The following is a 15,727-nucleotide window of genomic DNA, read 5'->3' as shown; positions in this document are numbered from 1 at the left end:
TTTAATCGAGACAAAGAAAAAAAGAAAAGAAAATCTTGAAAAAGTGTCGTCAGACGTTTACCGAACGTATTCCAACTGAATCCGTATTAGCAGTGAACCGTGTCGTGATAACAGTCGTGATATTTTTCTTTGCCAGAGTTACCTCCTTCCATTGGCATTCTTTCTTCTTAACACCCCAAGAAAATGATGGCTCTCTTTGGTCGCGAACGAATCAACGCCATTGAGAAAGACTCGAGACAATTCTAAGCTTCCTTTCCTATTTCTCATTTGTTCTTACGTTGTTGTCAGAGAATTATATATCTTTGTCCAAAGTAAATACGGGTTCGCTTACACACACACACACACACACACACAGAGAGAGACAAATATACATACACATACATACACATATATACGCACAATCTCATAGCGTTTCATAGATATCTCACGAGGAATATGCATACACGTTTGTGAATATCGCAATATAGCTCATACGTAAGAAATGAATAATGCGAGGTTTGGCTGCGGTTGACTGACTCAACACAAAGGTTCTTTCTTTTTCCACTTTACGCGTTATCTCTCGTACCTTTCAGAGAAAGATTTTGATATAAATGAGAAAACAAGGGACGGCTTTCAAGACCTATTCGCTAAAGGATTCATCCTTTAAAACATCTGTCATCGAGAAAATATGTTTCTGAGTTATTCTCTCATTTTCTTATAACGTCGCACGTATCTCCTACTCGTATCATTTACCCTTTTCACGTTTTTCCTTTCGAGAACATGTCTATACCCACACACACACACACACATTTTTTGCTTTTATTCGTGAAAAATATCATCCAAGATACTTCACAGTTTCACGAGGAAAAATACTAAAATTCGATGGGCAAATGCGAGCCAAGCTTTTTCATTGAAATCGAATGACATATTACAGCCGTTAGAACAAAGATACCTGTTGAAATATACTAAAATAAAAGGAGAAAATCTTTTCAAGTGTACATATACTTATGCATTTTCAATTGATAGAGTAGCGTTTGGTAATAGTCCAAGAAAATAAACTTAAGCTATCTTAATTGTCACGAAAGTATGAAAGTATAAAGACGTGAAAATGAGCAATGAACCGTTCTCGAGGGAGAAAAATAAGAGATATTGTTTCCTTATCCCATATACATTTTTATTTTCATTATTATAGAATATACTATCTTCTCTTTTATAATTAATTCCGACGTGTGTTGACGCGAGAACTTTCCTTTTCCTCTTTTGTCATCCATAAATTTACGTTTCGTCGTGCAATATCTGCCCTCCAGATATAATATTATATATATATATATATATATATATATATATATATATATATATATATATATATATATCAACTCTCCCTTTCTCTCTTTCTCCCTCTCTCACGTTAGCAGCCGATATTTCATCCCGATAAAATGTAGGTCGCGAGCATTTCTAACTGTACGTTTATTGCACATTACGTACATTCGTCCTTCAAGATTTTACGTTCCGATCCATAAGGAAAAATCTTAAGAGTAATATAAAATGCACACCACGAATATCATAATCTATTTGAGTATTAAAGGAACGGTAAAATATATTCTATTTATGATATTAGATTATATTATAAATGTATATATATATATATATACACGTAAATATATTTATTTTCGAATAAATGTCACGTAAAATATAAAGTAATAATAAAGATAAGATAAATGAGAATAATTTTGACCGAGTTGATCCAAATCTATTCTCTCATCTTGTTATGTCCGCGGATAAATCGTATTTGAGAACAGAGTAGTCGTGCGTTTACTCATATTCCATATAATACGACCGCTGATATAGGCAACGAGTTAGTAAATAGAAAACTAAAGCGCTTAGAGAGTACTTAGATCCTACATTTTCTGCATGGATCGATCAACGTGACATCTAACCTATCGCGAATCGTAAGAATGTTTATTTTTTGTGTGAATTTTATTTTATCCCTCTTTTCTTTTTTTTTTTTTAATACTCATATTCCTCGATAAAAAAAAAAAGAAAAGAAAGAAAAAAAATACCATAAAACAGGACTGTCTCGTCGTACGCGCACCCAACTGTTCCTTGCAAAAAAGAAATGAATCGAACCATCCTCGAAAATTAATGAACGATATATTTTCGATAAGGTTGAATTTACAATTTTTAAGGCTTGCCTTGCCCTAACTTCGCTCTCTCTCTCTCTCTCTCTCTCTCTCTCTCTCTCTCTCTCTCTCTCTCTCTCTCTCTCTCTCTCTCGCTAATAAGGTATATTTCAGGCTGTGCGAAATGTTGTCTCGAGTGGGCACACCTAACTTAACCCCATATATGCGTCTACGCGGTGGTGTTACACCGAATATATAAACACTTTGCTCCGTATTCGAAACACGCTTTTAGCGTTGTTAGGATTACTTGTTTATCACGACGCCCTTGGGTTTGCTAAATATATATAACCATATGTATACATGTAGATACTACGTCCTACGCCCTGTCAATCCTGTTAACTATAAAATTCCAAAAGGAAAATGAAAAAATGAAAAAGTGACAATTTAGTTTAATCACAAATATATAATTCTTCTTTTCTTTTTTACAAAATCGCAATTTGTTTTAATCGTACGATAATTTTTAATAGAAAAATTTATTCGATCGTTCGTCGATAACACGTAAGAATGAATTCTATTTAAAAGCGTGTTCTTTCTTTTCGTGTCCGTCTTAAAATTCTGATCCTTCTTTAATTCTTTTGTTTTTTACGACTTTTCTTTTTTTTTTTTTTTTTTTTTTTTTTTGTTGGACAAAGGTAAAGGAATCGTAGAAATGGGGCAACGTATAATAGGAAATTATCAGGCGAGCTCGTAAAACCTTTCGAAAAGTTAAAATCAAACGGCTACGAGGGTGGGCTTAAGTTTACGCACGATAAAATTCTTGCCTCTTCGCGTTAGAAAGTAAGATTGTAACATTTACGATGCTCGGAAAGAAAATCAACGTTCGAGGGTTTTCCACGAGTTACTTTAATCTTTTTTCTTGAAAAGCCTTTCTCTTTTACCTCACCCTCTTTCTTCGGTATTCGAAATCGTTACATACCCTCACGGCTTTTGTGTTCCCTTATCCAGACTGATCGCATAATCTAACGAGAAACGTGCGTAGATTGACACGAACCGATAACGAGCAAACGGATGAGAACGGAATTATGGGGCTTCTTTTTCGATCTGGCACAATCTTTTTATCGTTTTCTTTTCTCTCCTTTCTTGCTTTCACTCTTTCCGTTTCTTTTTTTTTTTTCTTTTTTTTCTTTTTAGTTCTTTTTCTTTCTTTTTTTCCTTCTTTTCTTTTCTTTATTTCTTCTTGACACAATGAATTAAGAGCGAATAAATTTCACGACCTAAATTTCATACGATTATTAATAGTCATCTATCCATGTTCGTCGGTGTTAACGATTAATACGTCAGGAAGTAAATATCTTGTCGTCTACTCTTAGTAACTTATATAACAGTTTCGAAAACGACGAGTAAGATCGTTGAAATGTTACTGTCGCAATTAAGAAAGTTATAACGATGAAGTTATAGTTGTTTTATAGGACAAATATCTACGTTGACGAAAGTGAGATCCGAAAGATAGGAGGAGAAAAAAAAAAGAAGAAAAAATAAATAAACAGCAAAGTTGGTTTTGATGATACTCATTAATAAGTAAATTTCAAATTAAATTTCAAGATTGAAAGAACATTGGTGATATTTTTCACAACCGGTGAAATTTATTCCCGTCGTACCTATTCCATTGAAAACTATAAAATATTGAATTTTGAAGTGCCCTCTCGCAAATTAGAACGCCTACTTCGCTGTTACAATGATCTTACCGATTAACCTTTCGCACGGAAAATATCAGAGTATGAAAAGTCGTTCGGAGTAATTTACCTCACTGCGTCCTCTCACAAATTTAAATAGCTTTTCGATAGATGGAAAGGAAAAAAAATGAAGAAAAAAAAAAAAAAAACGAAAAATCTTCAAACGAATTTCTGGATATTATCAAAGAATAGAAGATGGATTTTTAATCGAGCGAGATCACGTCGTCATAGAGAATATAATAATTTCTTTATTCAAATAGTTCGAAGGGACACTTGAATCGACACGTTTTGGCATCGAGTAGTTACATTTCATTGTCAAACAAATCTCGTAATGATTCTCTAGCCGATCAAAAACAAAAGAAATATCATTTCTATTATAGATATTTATTTATTATTGCGACGTCAGGTACACGTTCTCTTAGTCCTTTGAAATAGTCCGATGTGAAAAGCGTTAAACGTGTTTCTCATTGTTCGACAGACGGAGTACGGTAAGGAGCCACGATTCAGCGAGCATTGGGATCGACTGCAGAAGGAATTCACGTGTTGCGGTGTAACAGGGCCGCGTGATTTCGGATCCCGTTGGCCGCAGACATGTTGCGGGCCCATCATGAATGTCAGCGACACCTGCCAGCAACCATACTCACGAGGATGCGACGAATCCTTGCTACGCTGGTTAAGAGAAACTTCCGATCGCCTATTTGTATTTGGCTTTTGTGTCGTGGCCTTCACAAAACTCTGTTTCCTTGGTATTCTACGATACGAGATACGTGAGATGATACAAAAGATACGGATGCTGCGCGAACCACCCCCACCGGCGACAACCTTTGCCCAGCCGCCATTTTCCCAAGTGATGTCGGAAGCCACTACCAATAATGGCAGCATCGTTCGACGAACCACTCTGCCTAACGCCGTTACTCCTTCCGGTACGTCTCTTACAATTTTTTCTCTCTTTTATTTTTTTATTATTTTCTTTTTTTTTTTTTTTTTACAAGTAATTTAACATATTTTTCAAAGATCAAAGAAAAGGACCAAGATATGTTTAATAAAAGATGGGAAGAGAGAGAGAGAGAGGGAAAGGGAAAGAGATCATCGTAAAAATTTCATATCCTTAAAATGAACCCGTTTGTGGGAGTAAAAAATGTCGAGTGGTAGAAACGAAAGAGAAATCATTGTCTCTTATGCGATAGCTCGGAGTAAGAATGAAAGATGACCGTTGGAGATAGTATTAGACGGTAGAAAAGGTAAAACCAATAAAAAGAAAAAGAGTTTTTATTCGGATAAGCCGAATGTATATATAAGAGGGAAAGAGAGAGAGAGAGAGAGAAAGAGGTATAAAATAGTTCTGTGGAAATGTTCCGACAGTTTTAAAGTCGACGTCATTAATTTTAACGATCGTTTGTCGGTTGACGTGTGTCGACACACGTCCCTACCACTTCTGTTATACCTATTCGTATAACCTCGTTTTTAATTCAGCGGAAGGTAATTTAATAAACTCTTAAATGAACAATTTAAACGCGGAAGTTATGGTAAGAAGTTAAGTGTCGGCGAACCAACGGTTCGAACGTTTGGTAGGTTCGATGCCCCCGTCAAAACTAAAATAAGACATCTAATCGATATCGCGAAAGAGCAACGAAATTTCTAGCGAAATGTAATATTTCAGAGATGTATACGGTTTCGATTAAAAGTAACGCGTTCTTAAGTTTCTTTTTTTTTTAACTGTGCAAAACTTATGAAAACTTCTGAAAAGAAACTAATTTAGTTAACTTACTTATTTCAACGACAGTTTCTAATGTCGTTAAAGAATATGTTAAAGAAATTAAAGTTAGATATATTCACATTAGCCAGTGGCAAACGTGTTCTATAGTTAAAACGTGCAACCGTGAACCGTATCGATCCAATCTGATTTGGTAACCGTGCTCGAGGAGAGACCGACCCGTTGTAAAGAAAAATAAAAGACCGCTCTTATTTTTCTTCTTCGATGAAGTAAAAGAGACTCCGTCGAATATTAAGATTTATTATGACCGATAAAATCAGTCTGGTAGGAACTTCAATTCAATTTAATCTGATTCTTTTAGTAGTAGTAAACATTTATCGTTAGCCTTACGAAAGTTTTATCAATTAAATATCAATTTTATATTAAATGAGATGTCGGATAAGAAAAATTTTTCAAAAGAAATTTTCCATTTTTACTTATACTTTTGTATTATAAATTTTTTTATCGCAAATAAATCTCGTTTCGTATATAAATATGTCGATAAATTGTTTTCTTCGAGAAATTAAACGATAAAAATAACGAATGTATTTTTGTCTAGCTCTTTGAAAACTGTTGTGTCTATTCTGCATCTATCGAAGTCTAGTATCCTTTGGGGACACTACGTATCTATCTGGCAATGCTTATTCAACGAGAACGTGACTCGAGTGGTACTACTTAGGTTCAAATCGTTATTTCGATAGTACTGTAGAGACATATCAGGTCAAATAGATGTTAGGTCAAAGACTGCTTAATGGAATGTCGCAAATAAAATTATATCATTTCTATTCTTTTCTTTTTCCCTTCTTTTTTCTTTTTTTTTTTTTTTTTTTATAAAGTTCGATAAATTTTACTCTTAGGTAGTTGTTCGCGCCTATTTATCGTTTAAAATATCACAGAAAATAAACGTACGTGATATTTCGGATATCCTAAATTTTACTCGAACTGTTAAATTACTGCAACGTCCGTTCTGTTGACGGTAGATTGATTCACCCGATCAAGTTACAGGAACTTCTTTCCGAGGGCAATAAATCTGTCAATCAATGTCCAACTTCACTTTCATACTTCCTATACATATATATATATATATATATATATATATATATATATATATATATATCTAACTTTGATTAATATATGTAAACCACGAAATAAATCAAATAATAAATTCGATCAATGAATAAAACGATATCAAATATCAAAATCTACTAGGTAGTGTAGATATTATTAAAAACTAAAATAGGTACGAACGAGTATATGCCGTGTTATAAAATAATAACAATAATAATAATAATAATAATAATAATAAAAAGGAAAAAAAAATTTCTTATAAATTTTCGCCCTAATAAAAATCATCGATCCGTATTTATTTATATTATATTTCACCAGATATTATAGTAGGTATACAGATTATCGTCTTTACTTTAAATATTAGGAGAATCATTTGAAAGTTGTAAATTTCAGGTGGGAGACGTTTAAGTCAGGTAGAGGCCTGCCTCATTCTCACCGATGAAAACAGGAACATCGCGTGACGAGAAGCAACTGAATTGAGTCAAACTAATCTACCAGTATGCCTACTATTCTACTTACCGTACATTATTTCTTATCGGATCCGAGTGAAATTTTCGTTACCGCGGACACTACAATGGTAAAAGAGAAATAAATTGATATCACGAAATTTTCTATCGAAAATAGTAACTTAACGTAATATTATCTTTATGTAATAGAACAAACGTCGTTCGATTCACAATTATTTTCATCCAATTTACGATCGACGAGTTTTTTTTTTTTTTTTTATTTATTTATTTATTTTTTTCCTTTCTTTTTTCTCTTTTTTTTCTTTTTTTTTTTTTTCATCCTTTTCACGACTAAGACGAGCTTTAGAACCGTCGAGGAAGAAGCTTTAGAGATCGAAGAAATCGGTCGAACGATAGAAGACGTAAGTGTCGTTGATTACGAAGCCGAATATATGCTTTGACATGAAGAAGTTACGAAAAGAGGAGAAGACATTTAAGTAATCGTTCTAACGACGACGCAAAACCCATTTTTAGCCAGCAACGAATTTTTTGTCCCTTTCTTTCTTTTTTTTTTTTTTTGTTGTTTTTTTTTCTTCTTCTTTTTTTCTCTCTTTCTTTTTCCTCCCCTAATATTTCGATCGTTCACGATGTCACACGATGTCCACCGATCGATATCTATGAGACCAATCATTAGTACTTTAATAGAAACATTCGCGAACGTTCGCCTTTATTTTAGACGCCTTTGAGAATATGGAAACTAAAAAGTAGAACGGTCGCGTGTTCACCGGTAGTTAACATCATCTAACTGCGTGCGTTCAACCGTTCCTTCGAAGAGTTCATGGGTGACGAGCCGATGCACGGAGCATTAAAAAGCTCCTCCCATAGATACTACCTACATACCTAGATATATATATATATATATATATATATATATATATATATATGTATATGTATATATATAACAAGTACCTTTATCTCTAAACGTGCACGTAGGTAGAAGTTTATTTGCGAGAGGGCATCGCCATCACGAATATGTGAAATTCATAAATCTTGAAGAAACGTGTTAGGAGGACGCGAATACGCTCGACTATTAACCGGTAACAGTGCTCGTGTCTAAAGGAAGTCGTAAAGATGCAAAATAACCGGCTGCCACGTTAGGGAACTCTTAAGTGCGACAAATAATTTCAACGTTGAAGAACTTTAACCAAACTTGTTTTTTTTTCTTTCTTTATTTCTTTCTTTAGGTCTGTCTGTTTCTCTTTTTTCTCTCTCTCTCTCTCTCTCTTTATTTCTTTCTACTTACATTGAACTTTCGTGACTTGGGTAATATCTGAATTTTACTGCGAACTTTTTCTTCTACTCTTTCACCTTCTCTCTTTTCTCTCTCTCTCTCTCTCTCTCTCTCTCTCTCTCTCTCTCTCTCTCTCTCTCTCCCTTTCGTTTGCTCAATCCTCGAAAGAGCTCAAAGGTGAATACAATGAGACTTGGTATTTAATATAGTCTTAGATACACCGTAAGAAAATTTTTTAGCTCGTTTAAAAAACAAGTCTTCGAATTGCCAAATGTCAGAAAGAAAGAGAGAGAGAGAGAGACAGAGAGAGAGAAAGGGTAACAAAGACAAAAAAAAAGAAACGAAAAAGAAAAGAAGCAAAAGAACTTTTTGAAGTTTCGACGTGTAATTTGTACAGGAGAGATAGCCAGAAATGGAAGAGAACGTATTTATTAAAGTTTTCTACCTTCTCATTTAACGGAGACAAAGGTTTTGCTGTGACATTCGCGATTTGATATTTATGATAGTCGAAATAATCCGTGGAGAAGTTGAAATCGTTTGTTGTACCTTTCTATGAAATTTCGACGTGAAAATATGTTTTAAACGGACGGTCAGACAAAGGAAAGAGAAAGGGAAAGGGGTATATCTTTGGCTGAAAGCAGTCCGACAAATGAAAAAGAAATCTCTAACGAGATATGCTTCTAAATGAGCAAAAAAGTATACAAGGTAATCCTTCAAACGCAAAACGCTTTTATCGGCCTAGAAATGTCAGTAAAATAACTAGCAGATAGAGATGAAATTATAAATGATTAGTTGTCGAGTTACAATTTAAAGAAACACAATGAAATCAGCAATTCGTTAAATATCACTTCGAGATATCCATTAAAACGACATCCGAACGTATTTCAATTAATTCGTTCAATCAAAATTCTTATCGTTCGCCAGTTGTTGTAAGCTTCGAAAAAGAAGAAGAAGAAAAAAAAAAGAGAGAAAAAAAGGTGAACACCAAAGTGCGAAGGTCGAAGGTTCGGCCTTGACCCGTAAAAAATCTGGTTTGCGTCTATGGACACCGACGGTCTAATCCACTTTTCCTTTTTTTGTCGTCTGTCGATACAAAAAAAAAAAAAAAAGAAAAAAGAAAGAGAGAGAGAAAGAAAAAAGAAAAAGAAAATAAATTTCCGAACTGAGATGATCCTTTATCATTCTATTTCAAGAAAAAGAAACGAACCCTTCGGTCGAGTAAATCGTACCATTACGGAGCACTGTCTCGCCCGTTCGAAACGAGAAAGAAAGAAAAAAAAAAAAAGAAAAAAAAAAAACTCTTTGGATATGACATATCCGAAAGAAATTGTCTTGATATATGAGAATATGGAAATGAGCACGTTTGGCAGGCCGATTTTCAACGTTCCAAGAGCTCGTTCTTTCCCAATAAAGAAAAAGCACACCATCACATAAGAGGGGACTAAAAAAGAGGGAGCAAACAAAGTCTTGGAATTTCTTTGAGCACGATAGCTCTTCTCGTCTCGATAGCATTTTTGATCCTTATTCAGAAGGCACCAACTTGAAGAGGATTTGCGAGTGATGGTAATGCCGCTGCTATTGCTACTGGCAGTACTGATAGTGGTAGTGGTGATGGTAATAGTGGTATTAATGGATAGCTAAAAAGGAAGATCGAATGGAATTGCAAAGTACTTTATTCGTGACAAGTACATCGTTGCTCGCAATACTCTGTTCTCGATTGATTTTCCTCCATCCCTTTCATGATTTATTGTCAAACTTGTGAAAGGTTTTTTCCCAAAAAAACAAAAATAATAATAATAATAATAATAATAATAATAATAAAAAGTCCCTAAATGGACTACCACTATTAAAGAAAAAAAACGTAAATCGCAAAATCGAAAAGTCGTCACATCGCTCTTACGATTACTTACGATTACTTTTGTTCTGCTTTGAATCAATGATCCAAACTTTTCCCCCTTTTATGCCTGACCAGTTTGCCAGGATTAAGGATAGATACCCTTTGATCAAGAGTCGTCAATTTGGCGATCCTCTCTTTATGATGGATTATTCTCCCCAAAATAAACACGCTCTTCTTATGTCAAAAGGATACTAAAGCAAAGATAAAGAGAGAAAGATAAAGCAAAGAGAGAGAACATTTTCAGGTGGGTATCTTCAGGCAATGAAATTCCTAGGACCTTATCGACCTGGCCATGATCCAAAACAGATCGTAACATACAGTCATGAAAGCTAACCGGAAGATGTGACGCCTCTATCACTGCGTACACACAATATATTTTTCGTAAATATTGTTTTTTTTTTCCTTTTCTCTTTTCTTTCTTTTTTTTTTTTTTTTTCTTTTATCCTCCCTTTTTATTTTCTTTTTCCTTTTTAAATCGAACCACTTTCAATAGGATTCCGTGCAAGAAATGGAAGGATATTCGAGATCGAGACCTCGGCCCTTTTTCTATCCAATTCATGTTATTCGAAGTTTCCTTCGTAAATTCTTTTCTTTTCTTCTTTTTTTCTTTTTCTTTTCTTTTCTTTTCTCTTCTCTCTTGCTTTATTATTTTTTTCTTTTTCTTCGTCCCTTCGTCACCGGAGTTAGATTTTTTAAATAACTCCTATGGGAATCGAAATTTTTTTCTAAGTTGGTAACTAAAAGCGAGTAGAGATTGTGTTCGGATTACTTTGTTTGAAATATAACGCTAATGAACATGCTTTTTCTCATATCACAACACATAATTACGTTGATGTTAAATGAACAAAGAGAGAGAAAGAGAGAGAGAGAGAGAGAAAGAAAAAAGAGAGAAGGACTGACATACGATTATACGAACTGCCCTAGATATGAAATACCATTTGCATTCAAAACTCTTATCCAAGGACCTTATCATCGAAGAATCGCTGTCTCGTTTGTCGGTTGAATCTTGAAAACTATGTCTTTCGCTTCGACCATCGATTGAACTTTGATCATAAAGCAAGAGAGAGTTTGTAAAAGTGGAATAACGAGTGTAAACTTGAAATTAAAACTTACCACCATCGAATATATATATATGTGTGTGTGTGTGTATATATATATATATATATATATATATATATTCTCGATATTGAGAGCCTTTCGAAGGATATGCTTCATGGTCAACGAAACGGTGATAATGGAATTATGAAAAAGTTCGTGTTATAATTAAATTAAATTAAAATGTTCAATGATAGTTATTTGTTATTTGTACATACTGAGAGAAAAAAAGAAAATATGTGTTAACAAATTATAATGAAATATATTTTGTTGATTTTCGAATATTGTCACGAAAAGAAAATGATCATTTCACGTCGAAAGTCGAACGTCGAACTTTGAGAATATCTTATTCCTCGAGCAAACAAATATCTTCTAAGAAATGAAAACAGTGTCAACGTTAGACCATTTATTCGCATGAGAGGCATTTTCTTGAAAGGAAATTTCAATAAGCTAATCGAAAGTTGACATCGAACAGTTACTTCTAACTCGTGGAAGGAAAAATGAAAAAGAGAGAGAGAGAAAGAGAGAGAGAGAGAGAGAGAGAGAGAGAGAGAGAGAAAAGAGAGAGAGAAGAGAAGAAGAGAAAGAAAAAACCGAAAAAAGAGCTTGCAAGCTTCCAAGCACGATCGATCTCTCGACACGATGCACTTGCACATGCACCGAGTTACGCTCTCGACAGTAGAGTTACTAATACGTTCACACGGCTACGAGAACGACTATGTCCCTGTTCGAACTGTTAGTACAACGACGACAACGACTACAACGACAACGACTATGACTACTGCGACAACGACGACGACGACGAGGAGGATGTATATGTATGTTGGTATTTATCTCGTGCCACTCCAATTCGCCGCAAAGAGTCGACCTCGGCACGATCCGTATGTAACACAACGGAAAATCTCGTTTCTACTGTAAAATTAAGAATCACCCTAGCCAAAAACATGTCTGACCAATAACTAATTTTTACTTATGGTACGTCTGACTGATACGATCTTTTTTCACCGATAGCCATCGTTCCATCATTTTTCAATGTAAATCGTAACAGATAATTACATCAATACACGTACGAATATATATATATATATACATATATCTTTTTATGTTTGATAACACGAATCATACGATTTACTAAAATCATTAATGAGCCGAACAAAATTAAAGAGTTAAATATCGCAGAAAAGTTGATACATCGATATCAAAATTTGCCCCTTTAAAATTTACAAACTATCGAATTAAATGATATCGAATAGATAATATTAAAGGTATCAATGATATTTAATGAACAATATATTAACTTAACGATTATATTCGACGATTCGAATTTCATAATTATTAAAAGATAAAATAAAATTGTTTTCGTTCGATTAATCAATCAAAACTATAACATTTTAATTCTAATGATTTTTACAGGAAACGCATCGTTGCTCTTGCAAACGGAAGAATGCAATACAGGCCGACATCCTCTCTTAGCGAACAATCTTCAAGATGGTGGAGCTGATAGCGACACGAACAGTCACTGTGCTTTGATCTTAGAAGAGACAACGCCAACGTCGGCCAATCACAATTGCGGTACGCGCGAGAAGAGCAACGGTAACAATAATTACGAGATGCGGGAGTTTAATAGAAGATTATTACTCTCGAATGGCGGTAGCCCAGGTACGCAAGGTGTCACCGCAGGTGGACAAAGCAGGCGTACCTGACTATGGAAGTGGTGGCGAAACACCTGGAACCATCTTCTCTACAGGAGCAACCGGCCCGCCGAAGTACCAGTATATAAATAAGCCTACGTATAATACACACCTATACATAATATACATAATATACATATATAAATATACCGAAGTTATATAGGGACTATTACTTTCGTTTTTTAAAAGAGATGAGCCGGAGGCTTACGAACGGAGAAAGATTGACGAACGAAAAGAACGAAGAAAGAAGGAAAGAAAGAATGGAAAAAGAGAGAGAGAGAGAGAGAGAAAGAGAGATATGGAGACAATGAAGTGATAATAAAAGACGTAACGCTCAGTCGTTTGAGTAAAATCGTGAGAACTCTGGAAAAGCTCTCTGTTATTATCAGTGATATATTGGAATGGCGTTTTTTTTTGGTTTCTTTTTCTCTTCAGTTTTTTCATTTTCTTTTCTTTTGGTTTTTTTTTCTTTTTTGTTTTTTTTTTTTTTTTGTTTTTTTTTTGTGGTTACAATGAAAGAAGAAACGACGGAAAAAACGAGTGAGGTTACTTGGATAACGAAAAAAATCATAGGCATAAAGCGCGATCGTTAATCGTCCTTAATATTTTTATCCTCGCGTCTCGAGAAAAGACCTTTTATTTATTCTCTTTGCCTCCTTCTCTGCTAGTCGGCTCTTACAGCCGCATTGATCTCGACGGTCTCTCTGTTTTACTCTGTGGAAAATCTGTACCATAAATATACAGATATATACATACATACATACATACATATATATATATATATATATATATCTAGCATGCGTGTATATATCTACATATAAGTGTATGTATATATATTCAAATAAACGCCGACACGTTCGCCGCGATCGTTCCTCTTATTCGCTGTTCTATAACCGTACAGAGAAGCCAGACCTATGCGTGTTCTTTCGATGTACATCGAACATCATACATGCACGCACACACATATATATATTACACACACAGAAAGAAAAATAGAAAGAGAGAGAGGGTATATATATATATATACAACAGATACATAAAAAACCCACGCATATACAAAAACGCGAACGTACAGGCCACGCACTATTCGTGAACAGTATAAAGTAAGTAAATAAGTAAGTTGATATTTATAACCAGAAAAACGTTATATCTGGATTGGAGATTAAACGTATATGTGTAAATACGAGGTCTTTGAAACGATACTTTTCCTTTTTAATTAATTAATACGCGTGCCCATTTTCTGAAGGGAGCAACCCATAATAGAGAATGAGAACGTGTTTACGTACAATCGAAACAAAATTTATAACTTTTCCGCCATCTTCTTCTCCTTCTTCTTTTTCTTCTATTATTTCTTTTTTTCTTTTTCTTTTTCTTTTTTTTTTTTTCCTTCTTATGCAATTCTTTCTTCTTTATTTTTCCTTCCGTGAGAATGAAAGACGATAGGGATCAAAAGTGAAAAAGAAGAAAAAAAAAAAAAGAGAAAAAGAAAAGTCAACGAAATTAAATCATTGGGTTCGTCAAAAACGAAATGAATCAGTGGAACGAATTCATTTAATAAAATATCCCATCTATATTATTTCTTATTTCGGACAATCCTAGCGAAATGTAACGATCGACGGATTCGACGATGAGAAAAAGAAGAAATTTCATGAAGGTATCGAAGCGATAATATAAAAAAAAAAAAAAAAAAAACAAAAAAGAAAAAAAAAGGAAGGGAGAAAGAAAGAAGCATTAATTATATCTTATTCTAAAAGGACATAATGATTTTTGACGAATATGTTTATGATAAATATTTGCCGATTTAAAGTCAATTCACGCGTTTCAGTTCGTTCTTCATTTCATCAGTGATTTTTCAAAGTGATACGTATCGTAACGTAATTTAAATTCTACACATTCTACGCATTTCATTTTCGTTTACCAAAATCGTTTCGGTCATACTAAATCCGTCTCCAATGTAAATTATTAATATTGAACTGTGACTGAACTGAAACGTCTGAATCGAATATTAATTCGATGACAGGACACAACGAAATAATCTGATTCACTCCGAAAGAACTACAAAAGCTGCCTTCGAAATAAAACTTTGACCACTTCGAGAATCGATTCGAGATACATCGTCTCTTCAAATTTGCCTGCCCGATTTATCTTAAAGATCTTCAGATTGGAAATGAAAAAAAATTATAAGAAGAGAGAGAGAAGGAGAGAGAAAGAGAGAGAACTATGAAAGAAATATAATTATAACGGGATGAGAAAATATTCGATGATCGATACGATCGTTGCCCTTTCTCTTTTTCGTTTGTCCGAATGATCTAAAGATCTGTCCGCTCGATCTATCATATTTGAAATTTCTCTTAAGTTTTCAAAATAATAAGAAGCACGTGAATAATAAGCGAAGATAATATTTATTAAGGAAGACTGTGCGTATTAAATGGCGTGTAAACGTTTATAGACGATAGAAAATACAAGACCAAAAAATATAAAAAGAAAAAGAAAAAAAAAAACAAAAAAGAAACAAAAAAAAAATTATTAGATGCAATCGAAGAAGTATTTCGAAGCGAAGACCAAATCAAAATTAACGATACCTAATAGTTAAAAAGAGCGTCTCTCCGTTCTCCTTTTGTTTTATTTTTTTTTTTCTTTTTTCTATATATATA

The 15,727-nt window shown here is 34.0% G+C and overlaps 2 protein-coding genes across 5 annotated transcripts in view; one reads left to right on the top strand and one right to left on the bottom strand.

The window, feature by feature from the left end:
* LOC124426768 (pseudouridine-metabolizing bifunctional protein C1861.05) overlaps positions 1-15,727 on the bottom strand; it is a 35,346-nt gene that overhangs the window by 14,225 nt on the left and 5,394 nt on the right. The window lies entirely within an intron of this gene.
* Positions 1-15,727, top strand: part of LOC124426770 — a 29,120-nt gene that overhangs the window by 9,805 nt on the left and 3,588 nt on the right. The window contains exons 3-4 of one of the 4 annotated variants that reach the window (XR_006942790.1): positions 4,311-4,755; positions 12,796-13,154. Coding sequence is in view for 1 of the 4 variants with exons in the window: in XM_046968867.1 (XP_046824823.1) it covers positions 4,311-4,755; positions 12,796-13,085 (735 nt within the window). In the remaining 3 variants the exon portion in view is untranslated. Of the gene's footprint in view, positions 1-4,310; positions 4,756-12,795; positions 15,726-15,727 lie in introns of those variants that run through there. The other 3 variants (XR_006942789.1, XR_006942788.1, XM_046968867.1) reach the window with 3 other exon arrangements.

This window comes from Vespa crabro, chromosome 9, assembly GCF_910589235.1.
Source record: "Vespa crabro chromosome 9, iyVesCrab1.2, whole genome shotgun sequence".
Taxonomy (NCBI): domain Eukaryota; kingdom Metazoa; phylum Arthropoda; class Insecta; order Hymenoptera; family Vespidae; genus Vespa; species Vespa crabro.
Note: the sequence above shows the minus strand (reverse complement) of the source record. Positions and strands in the feature narration are given on the sequence as shown.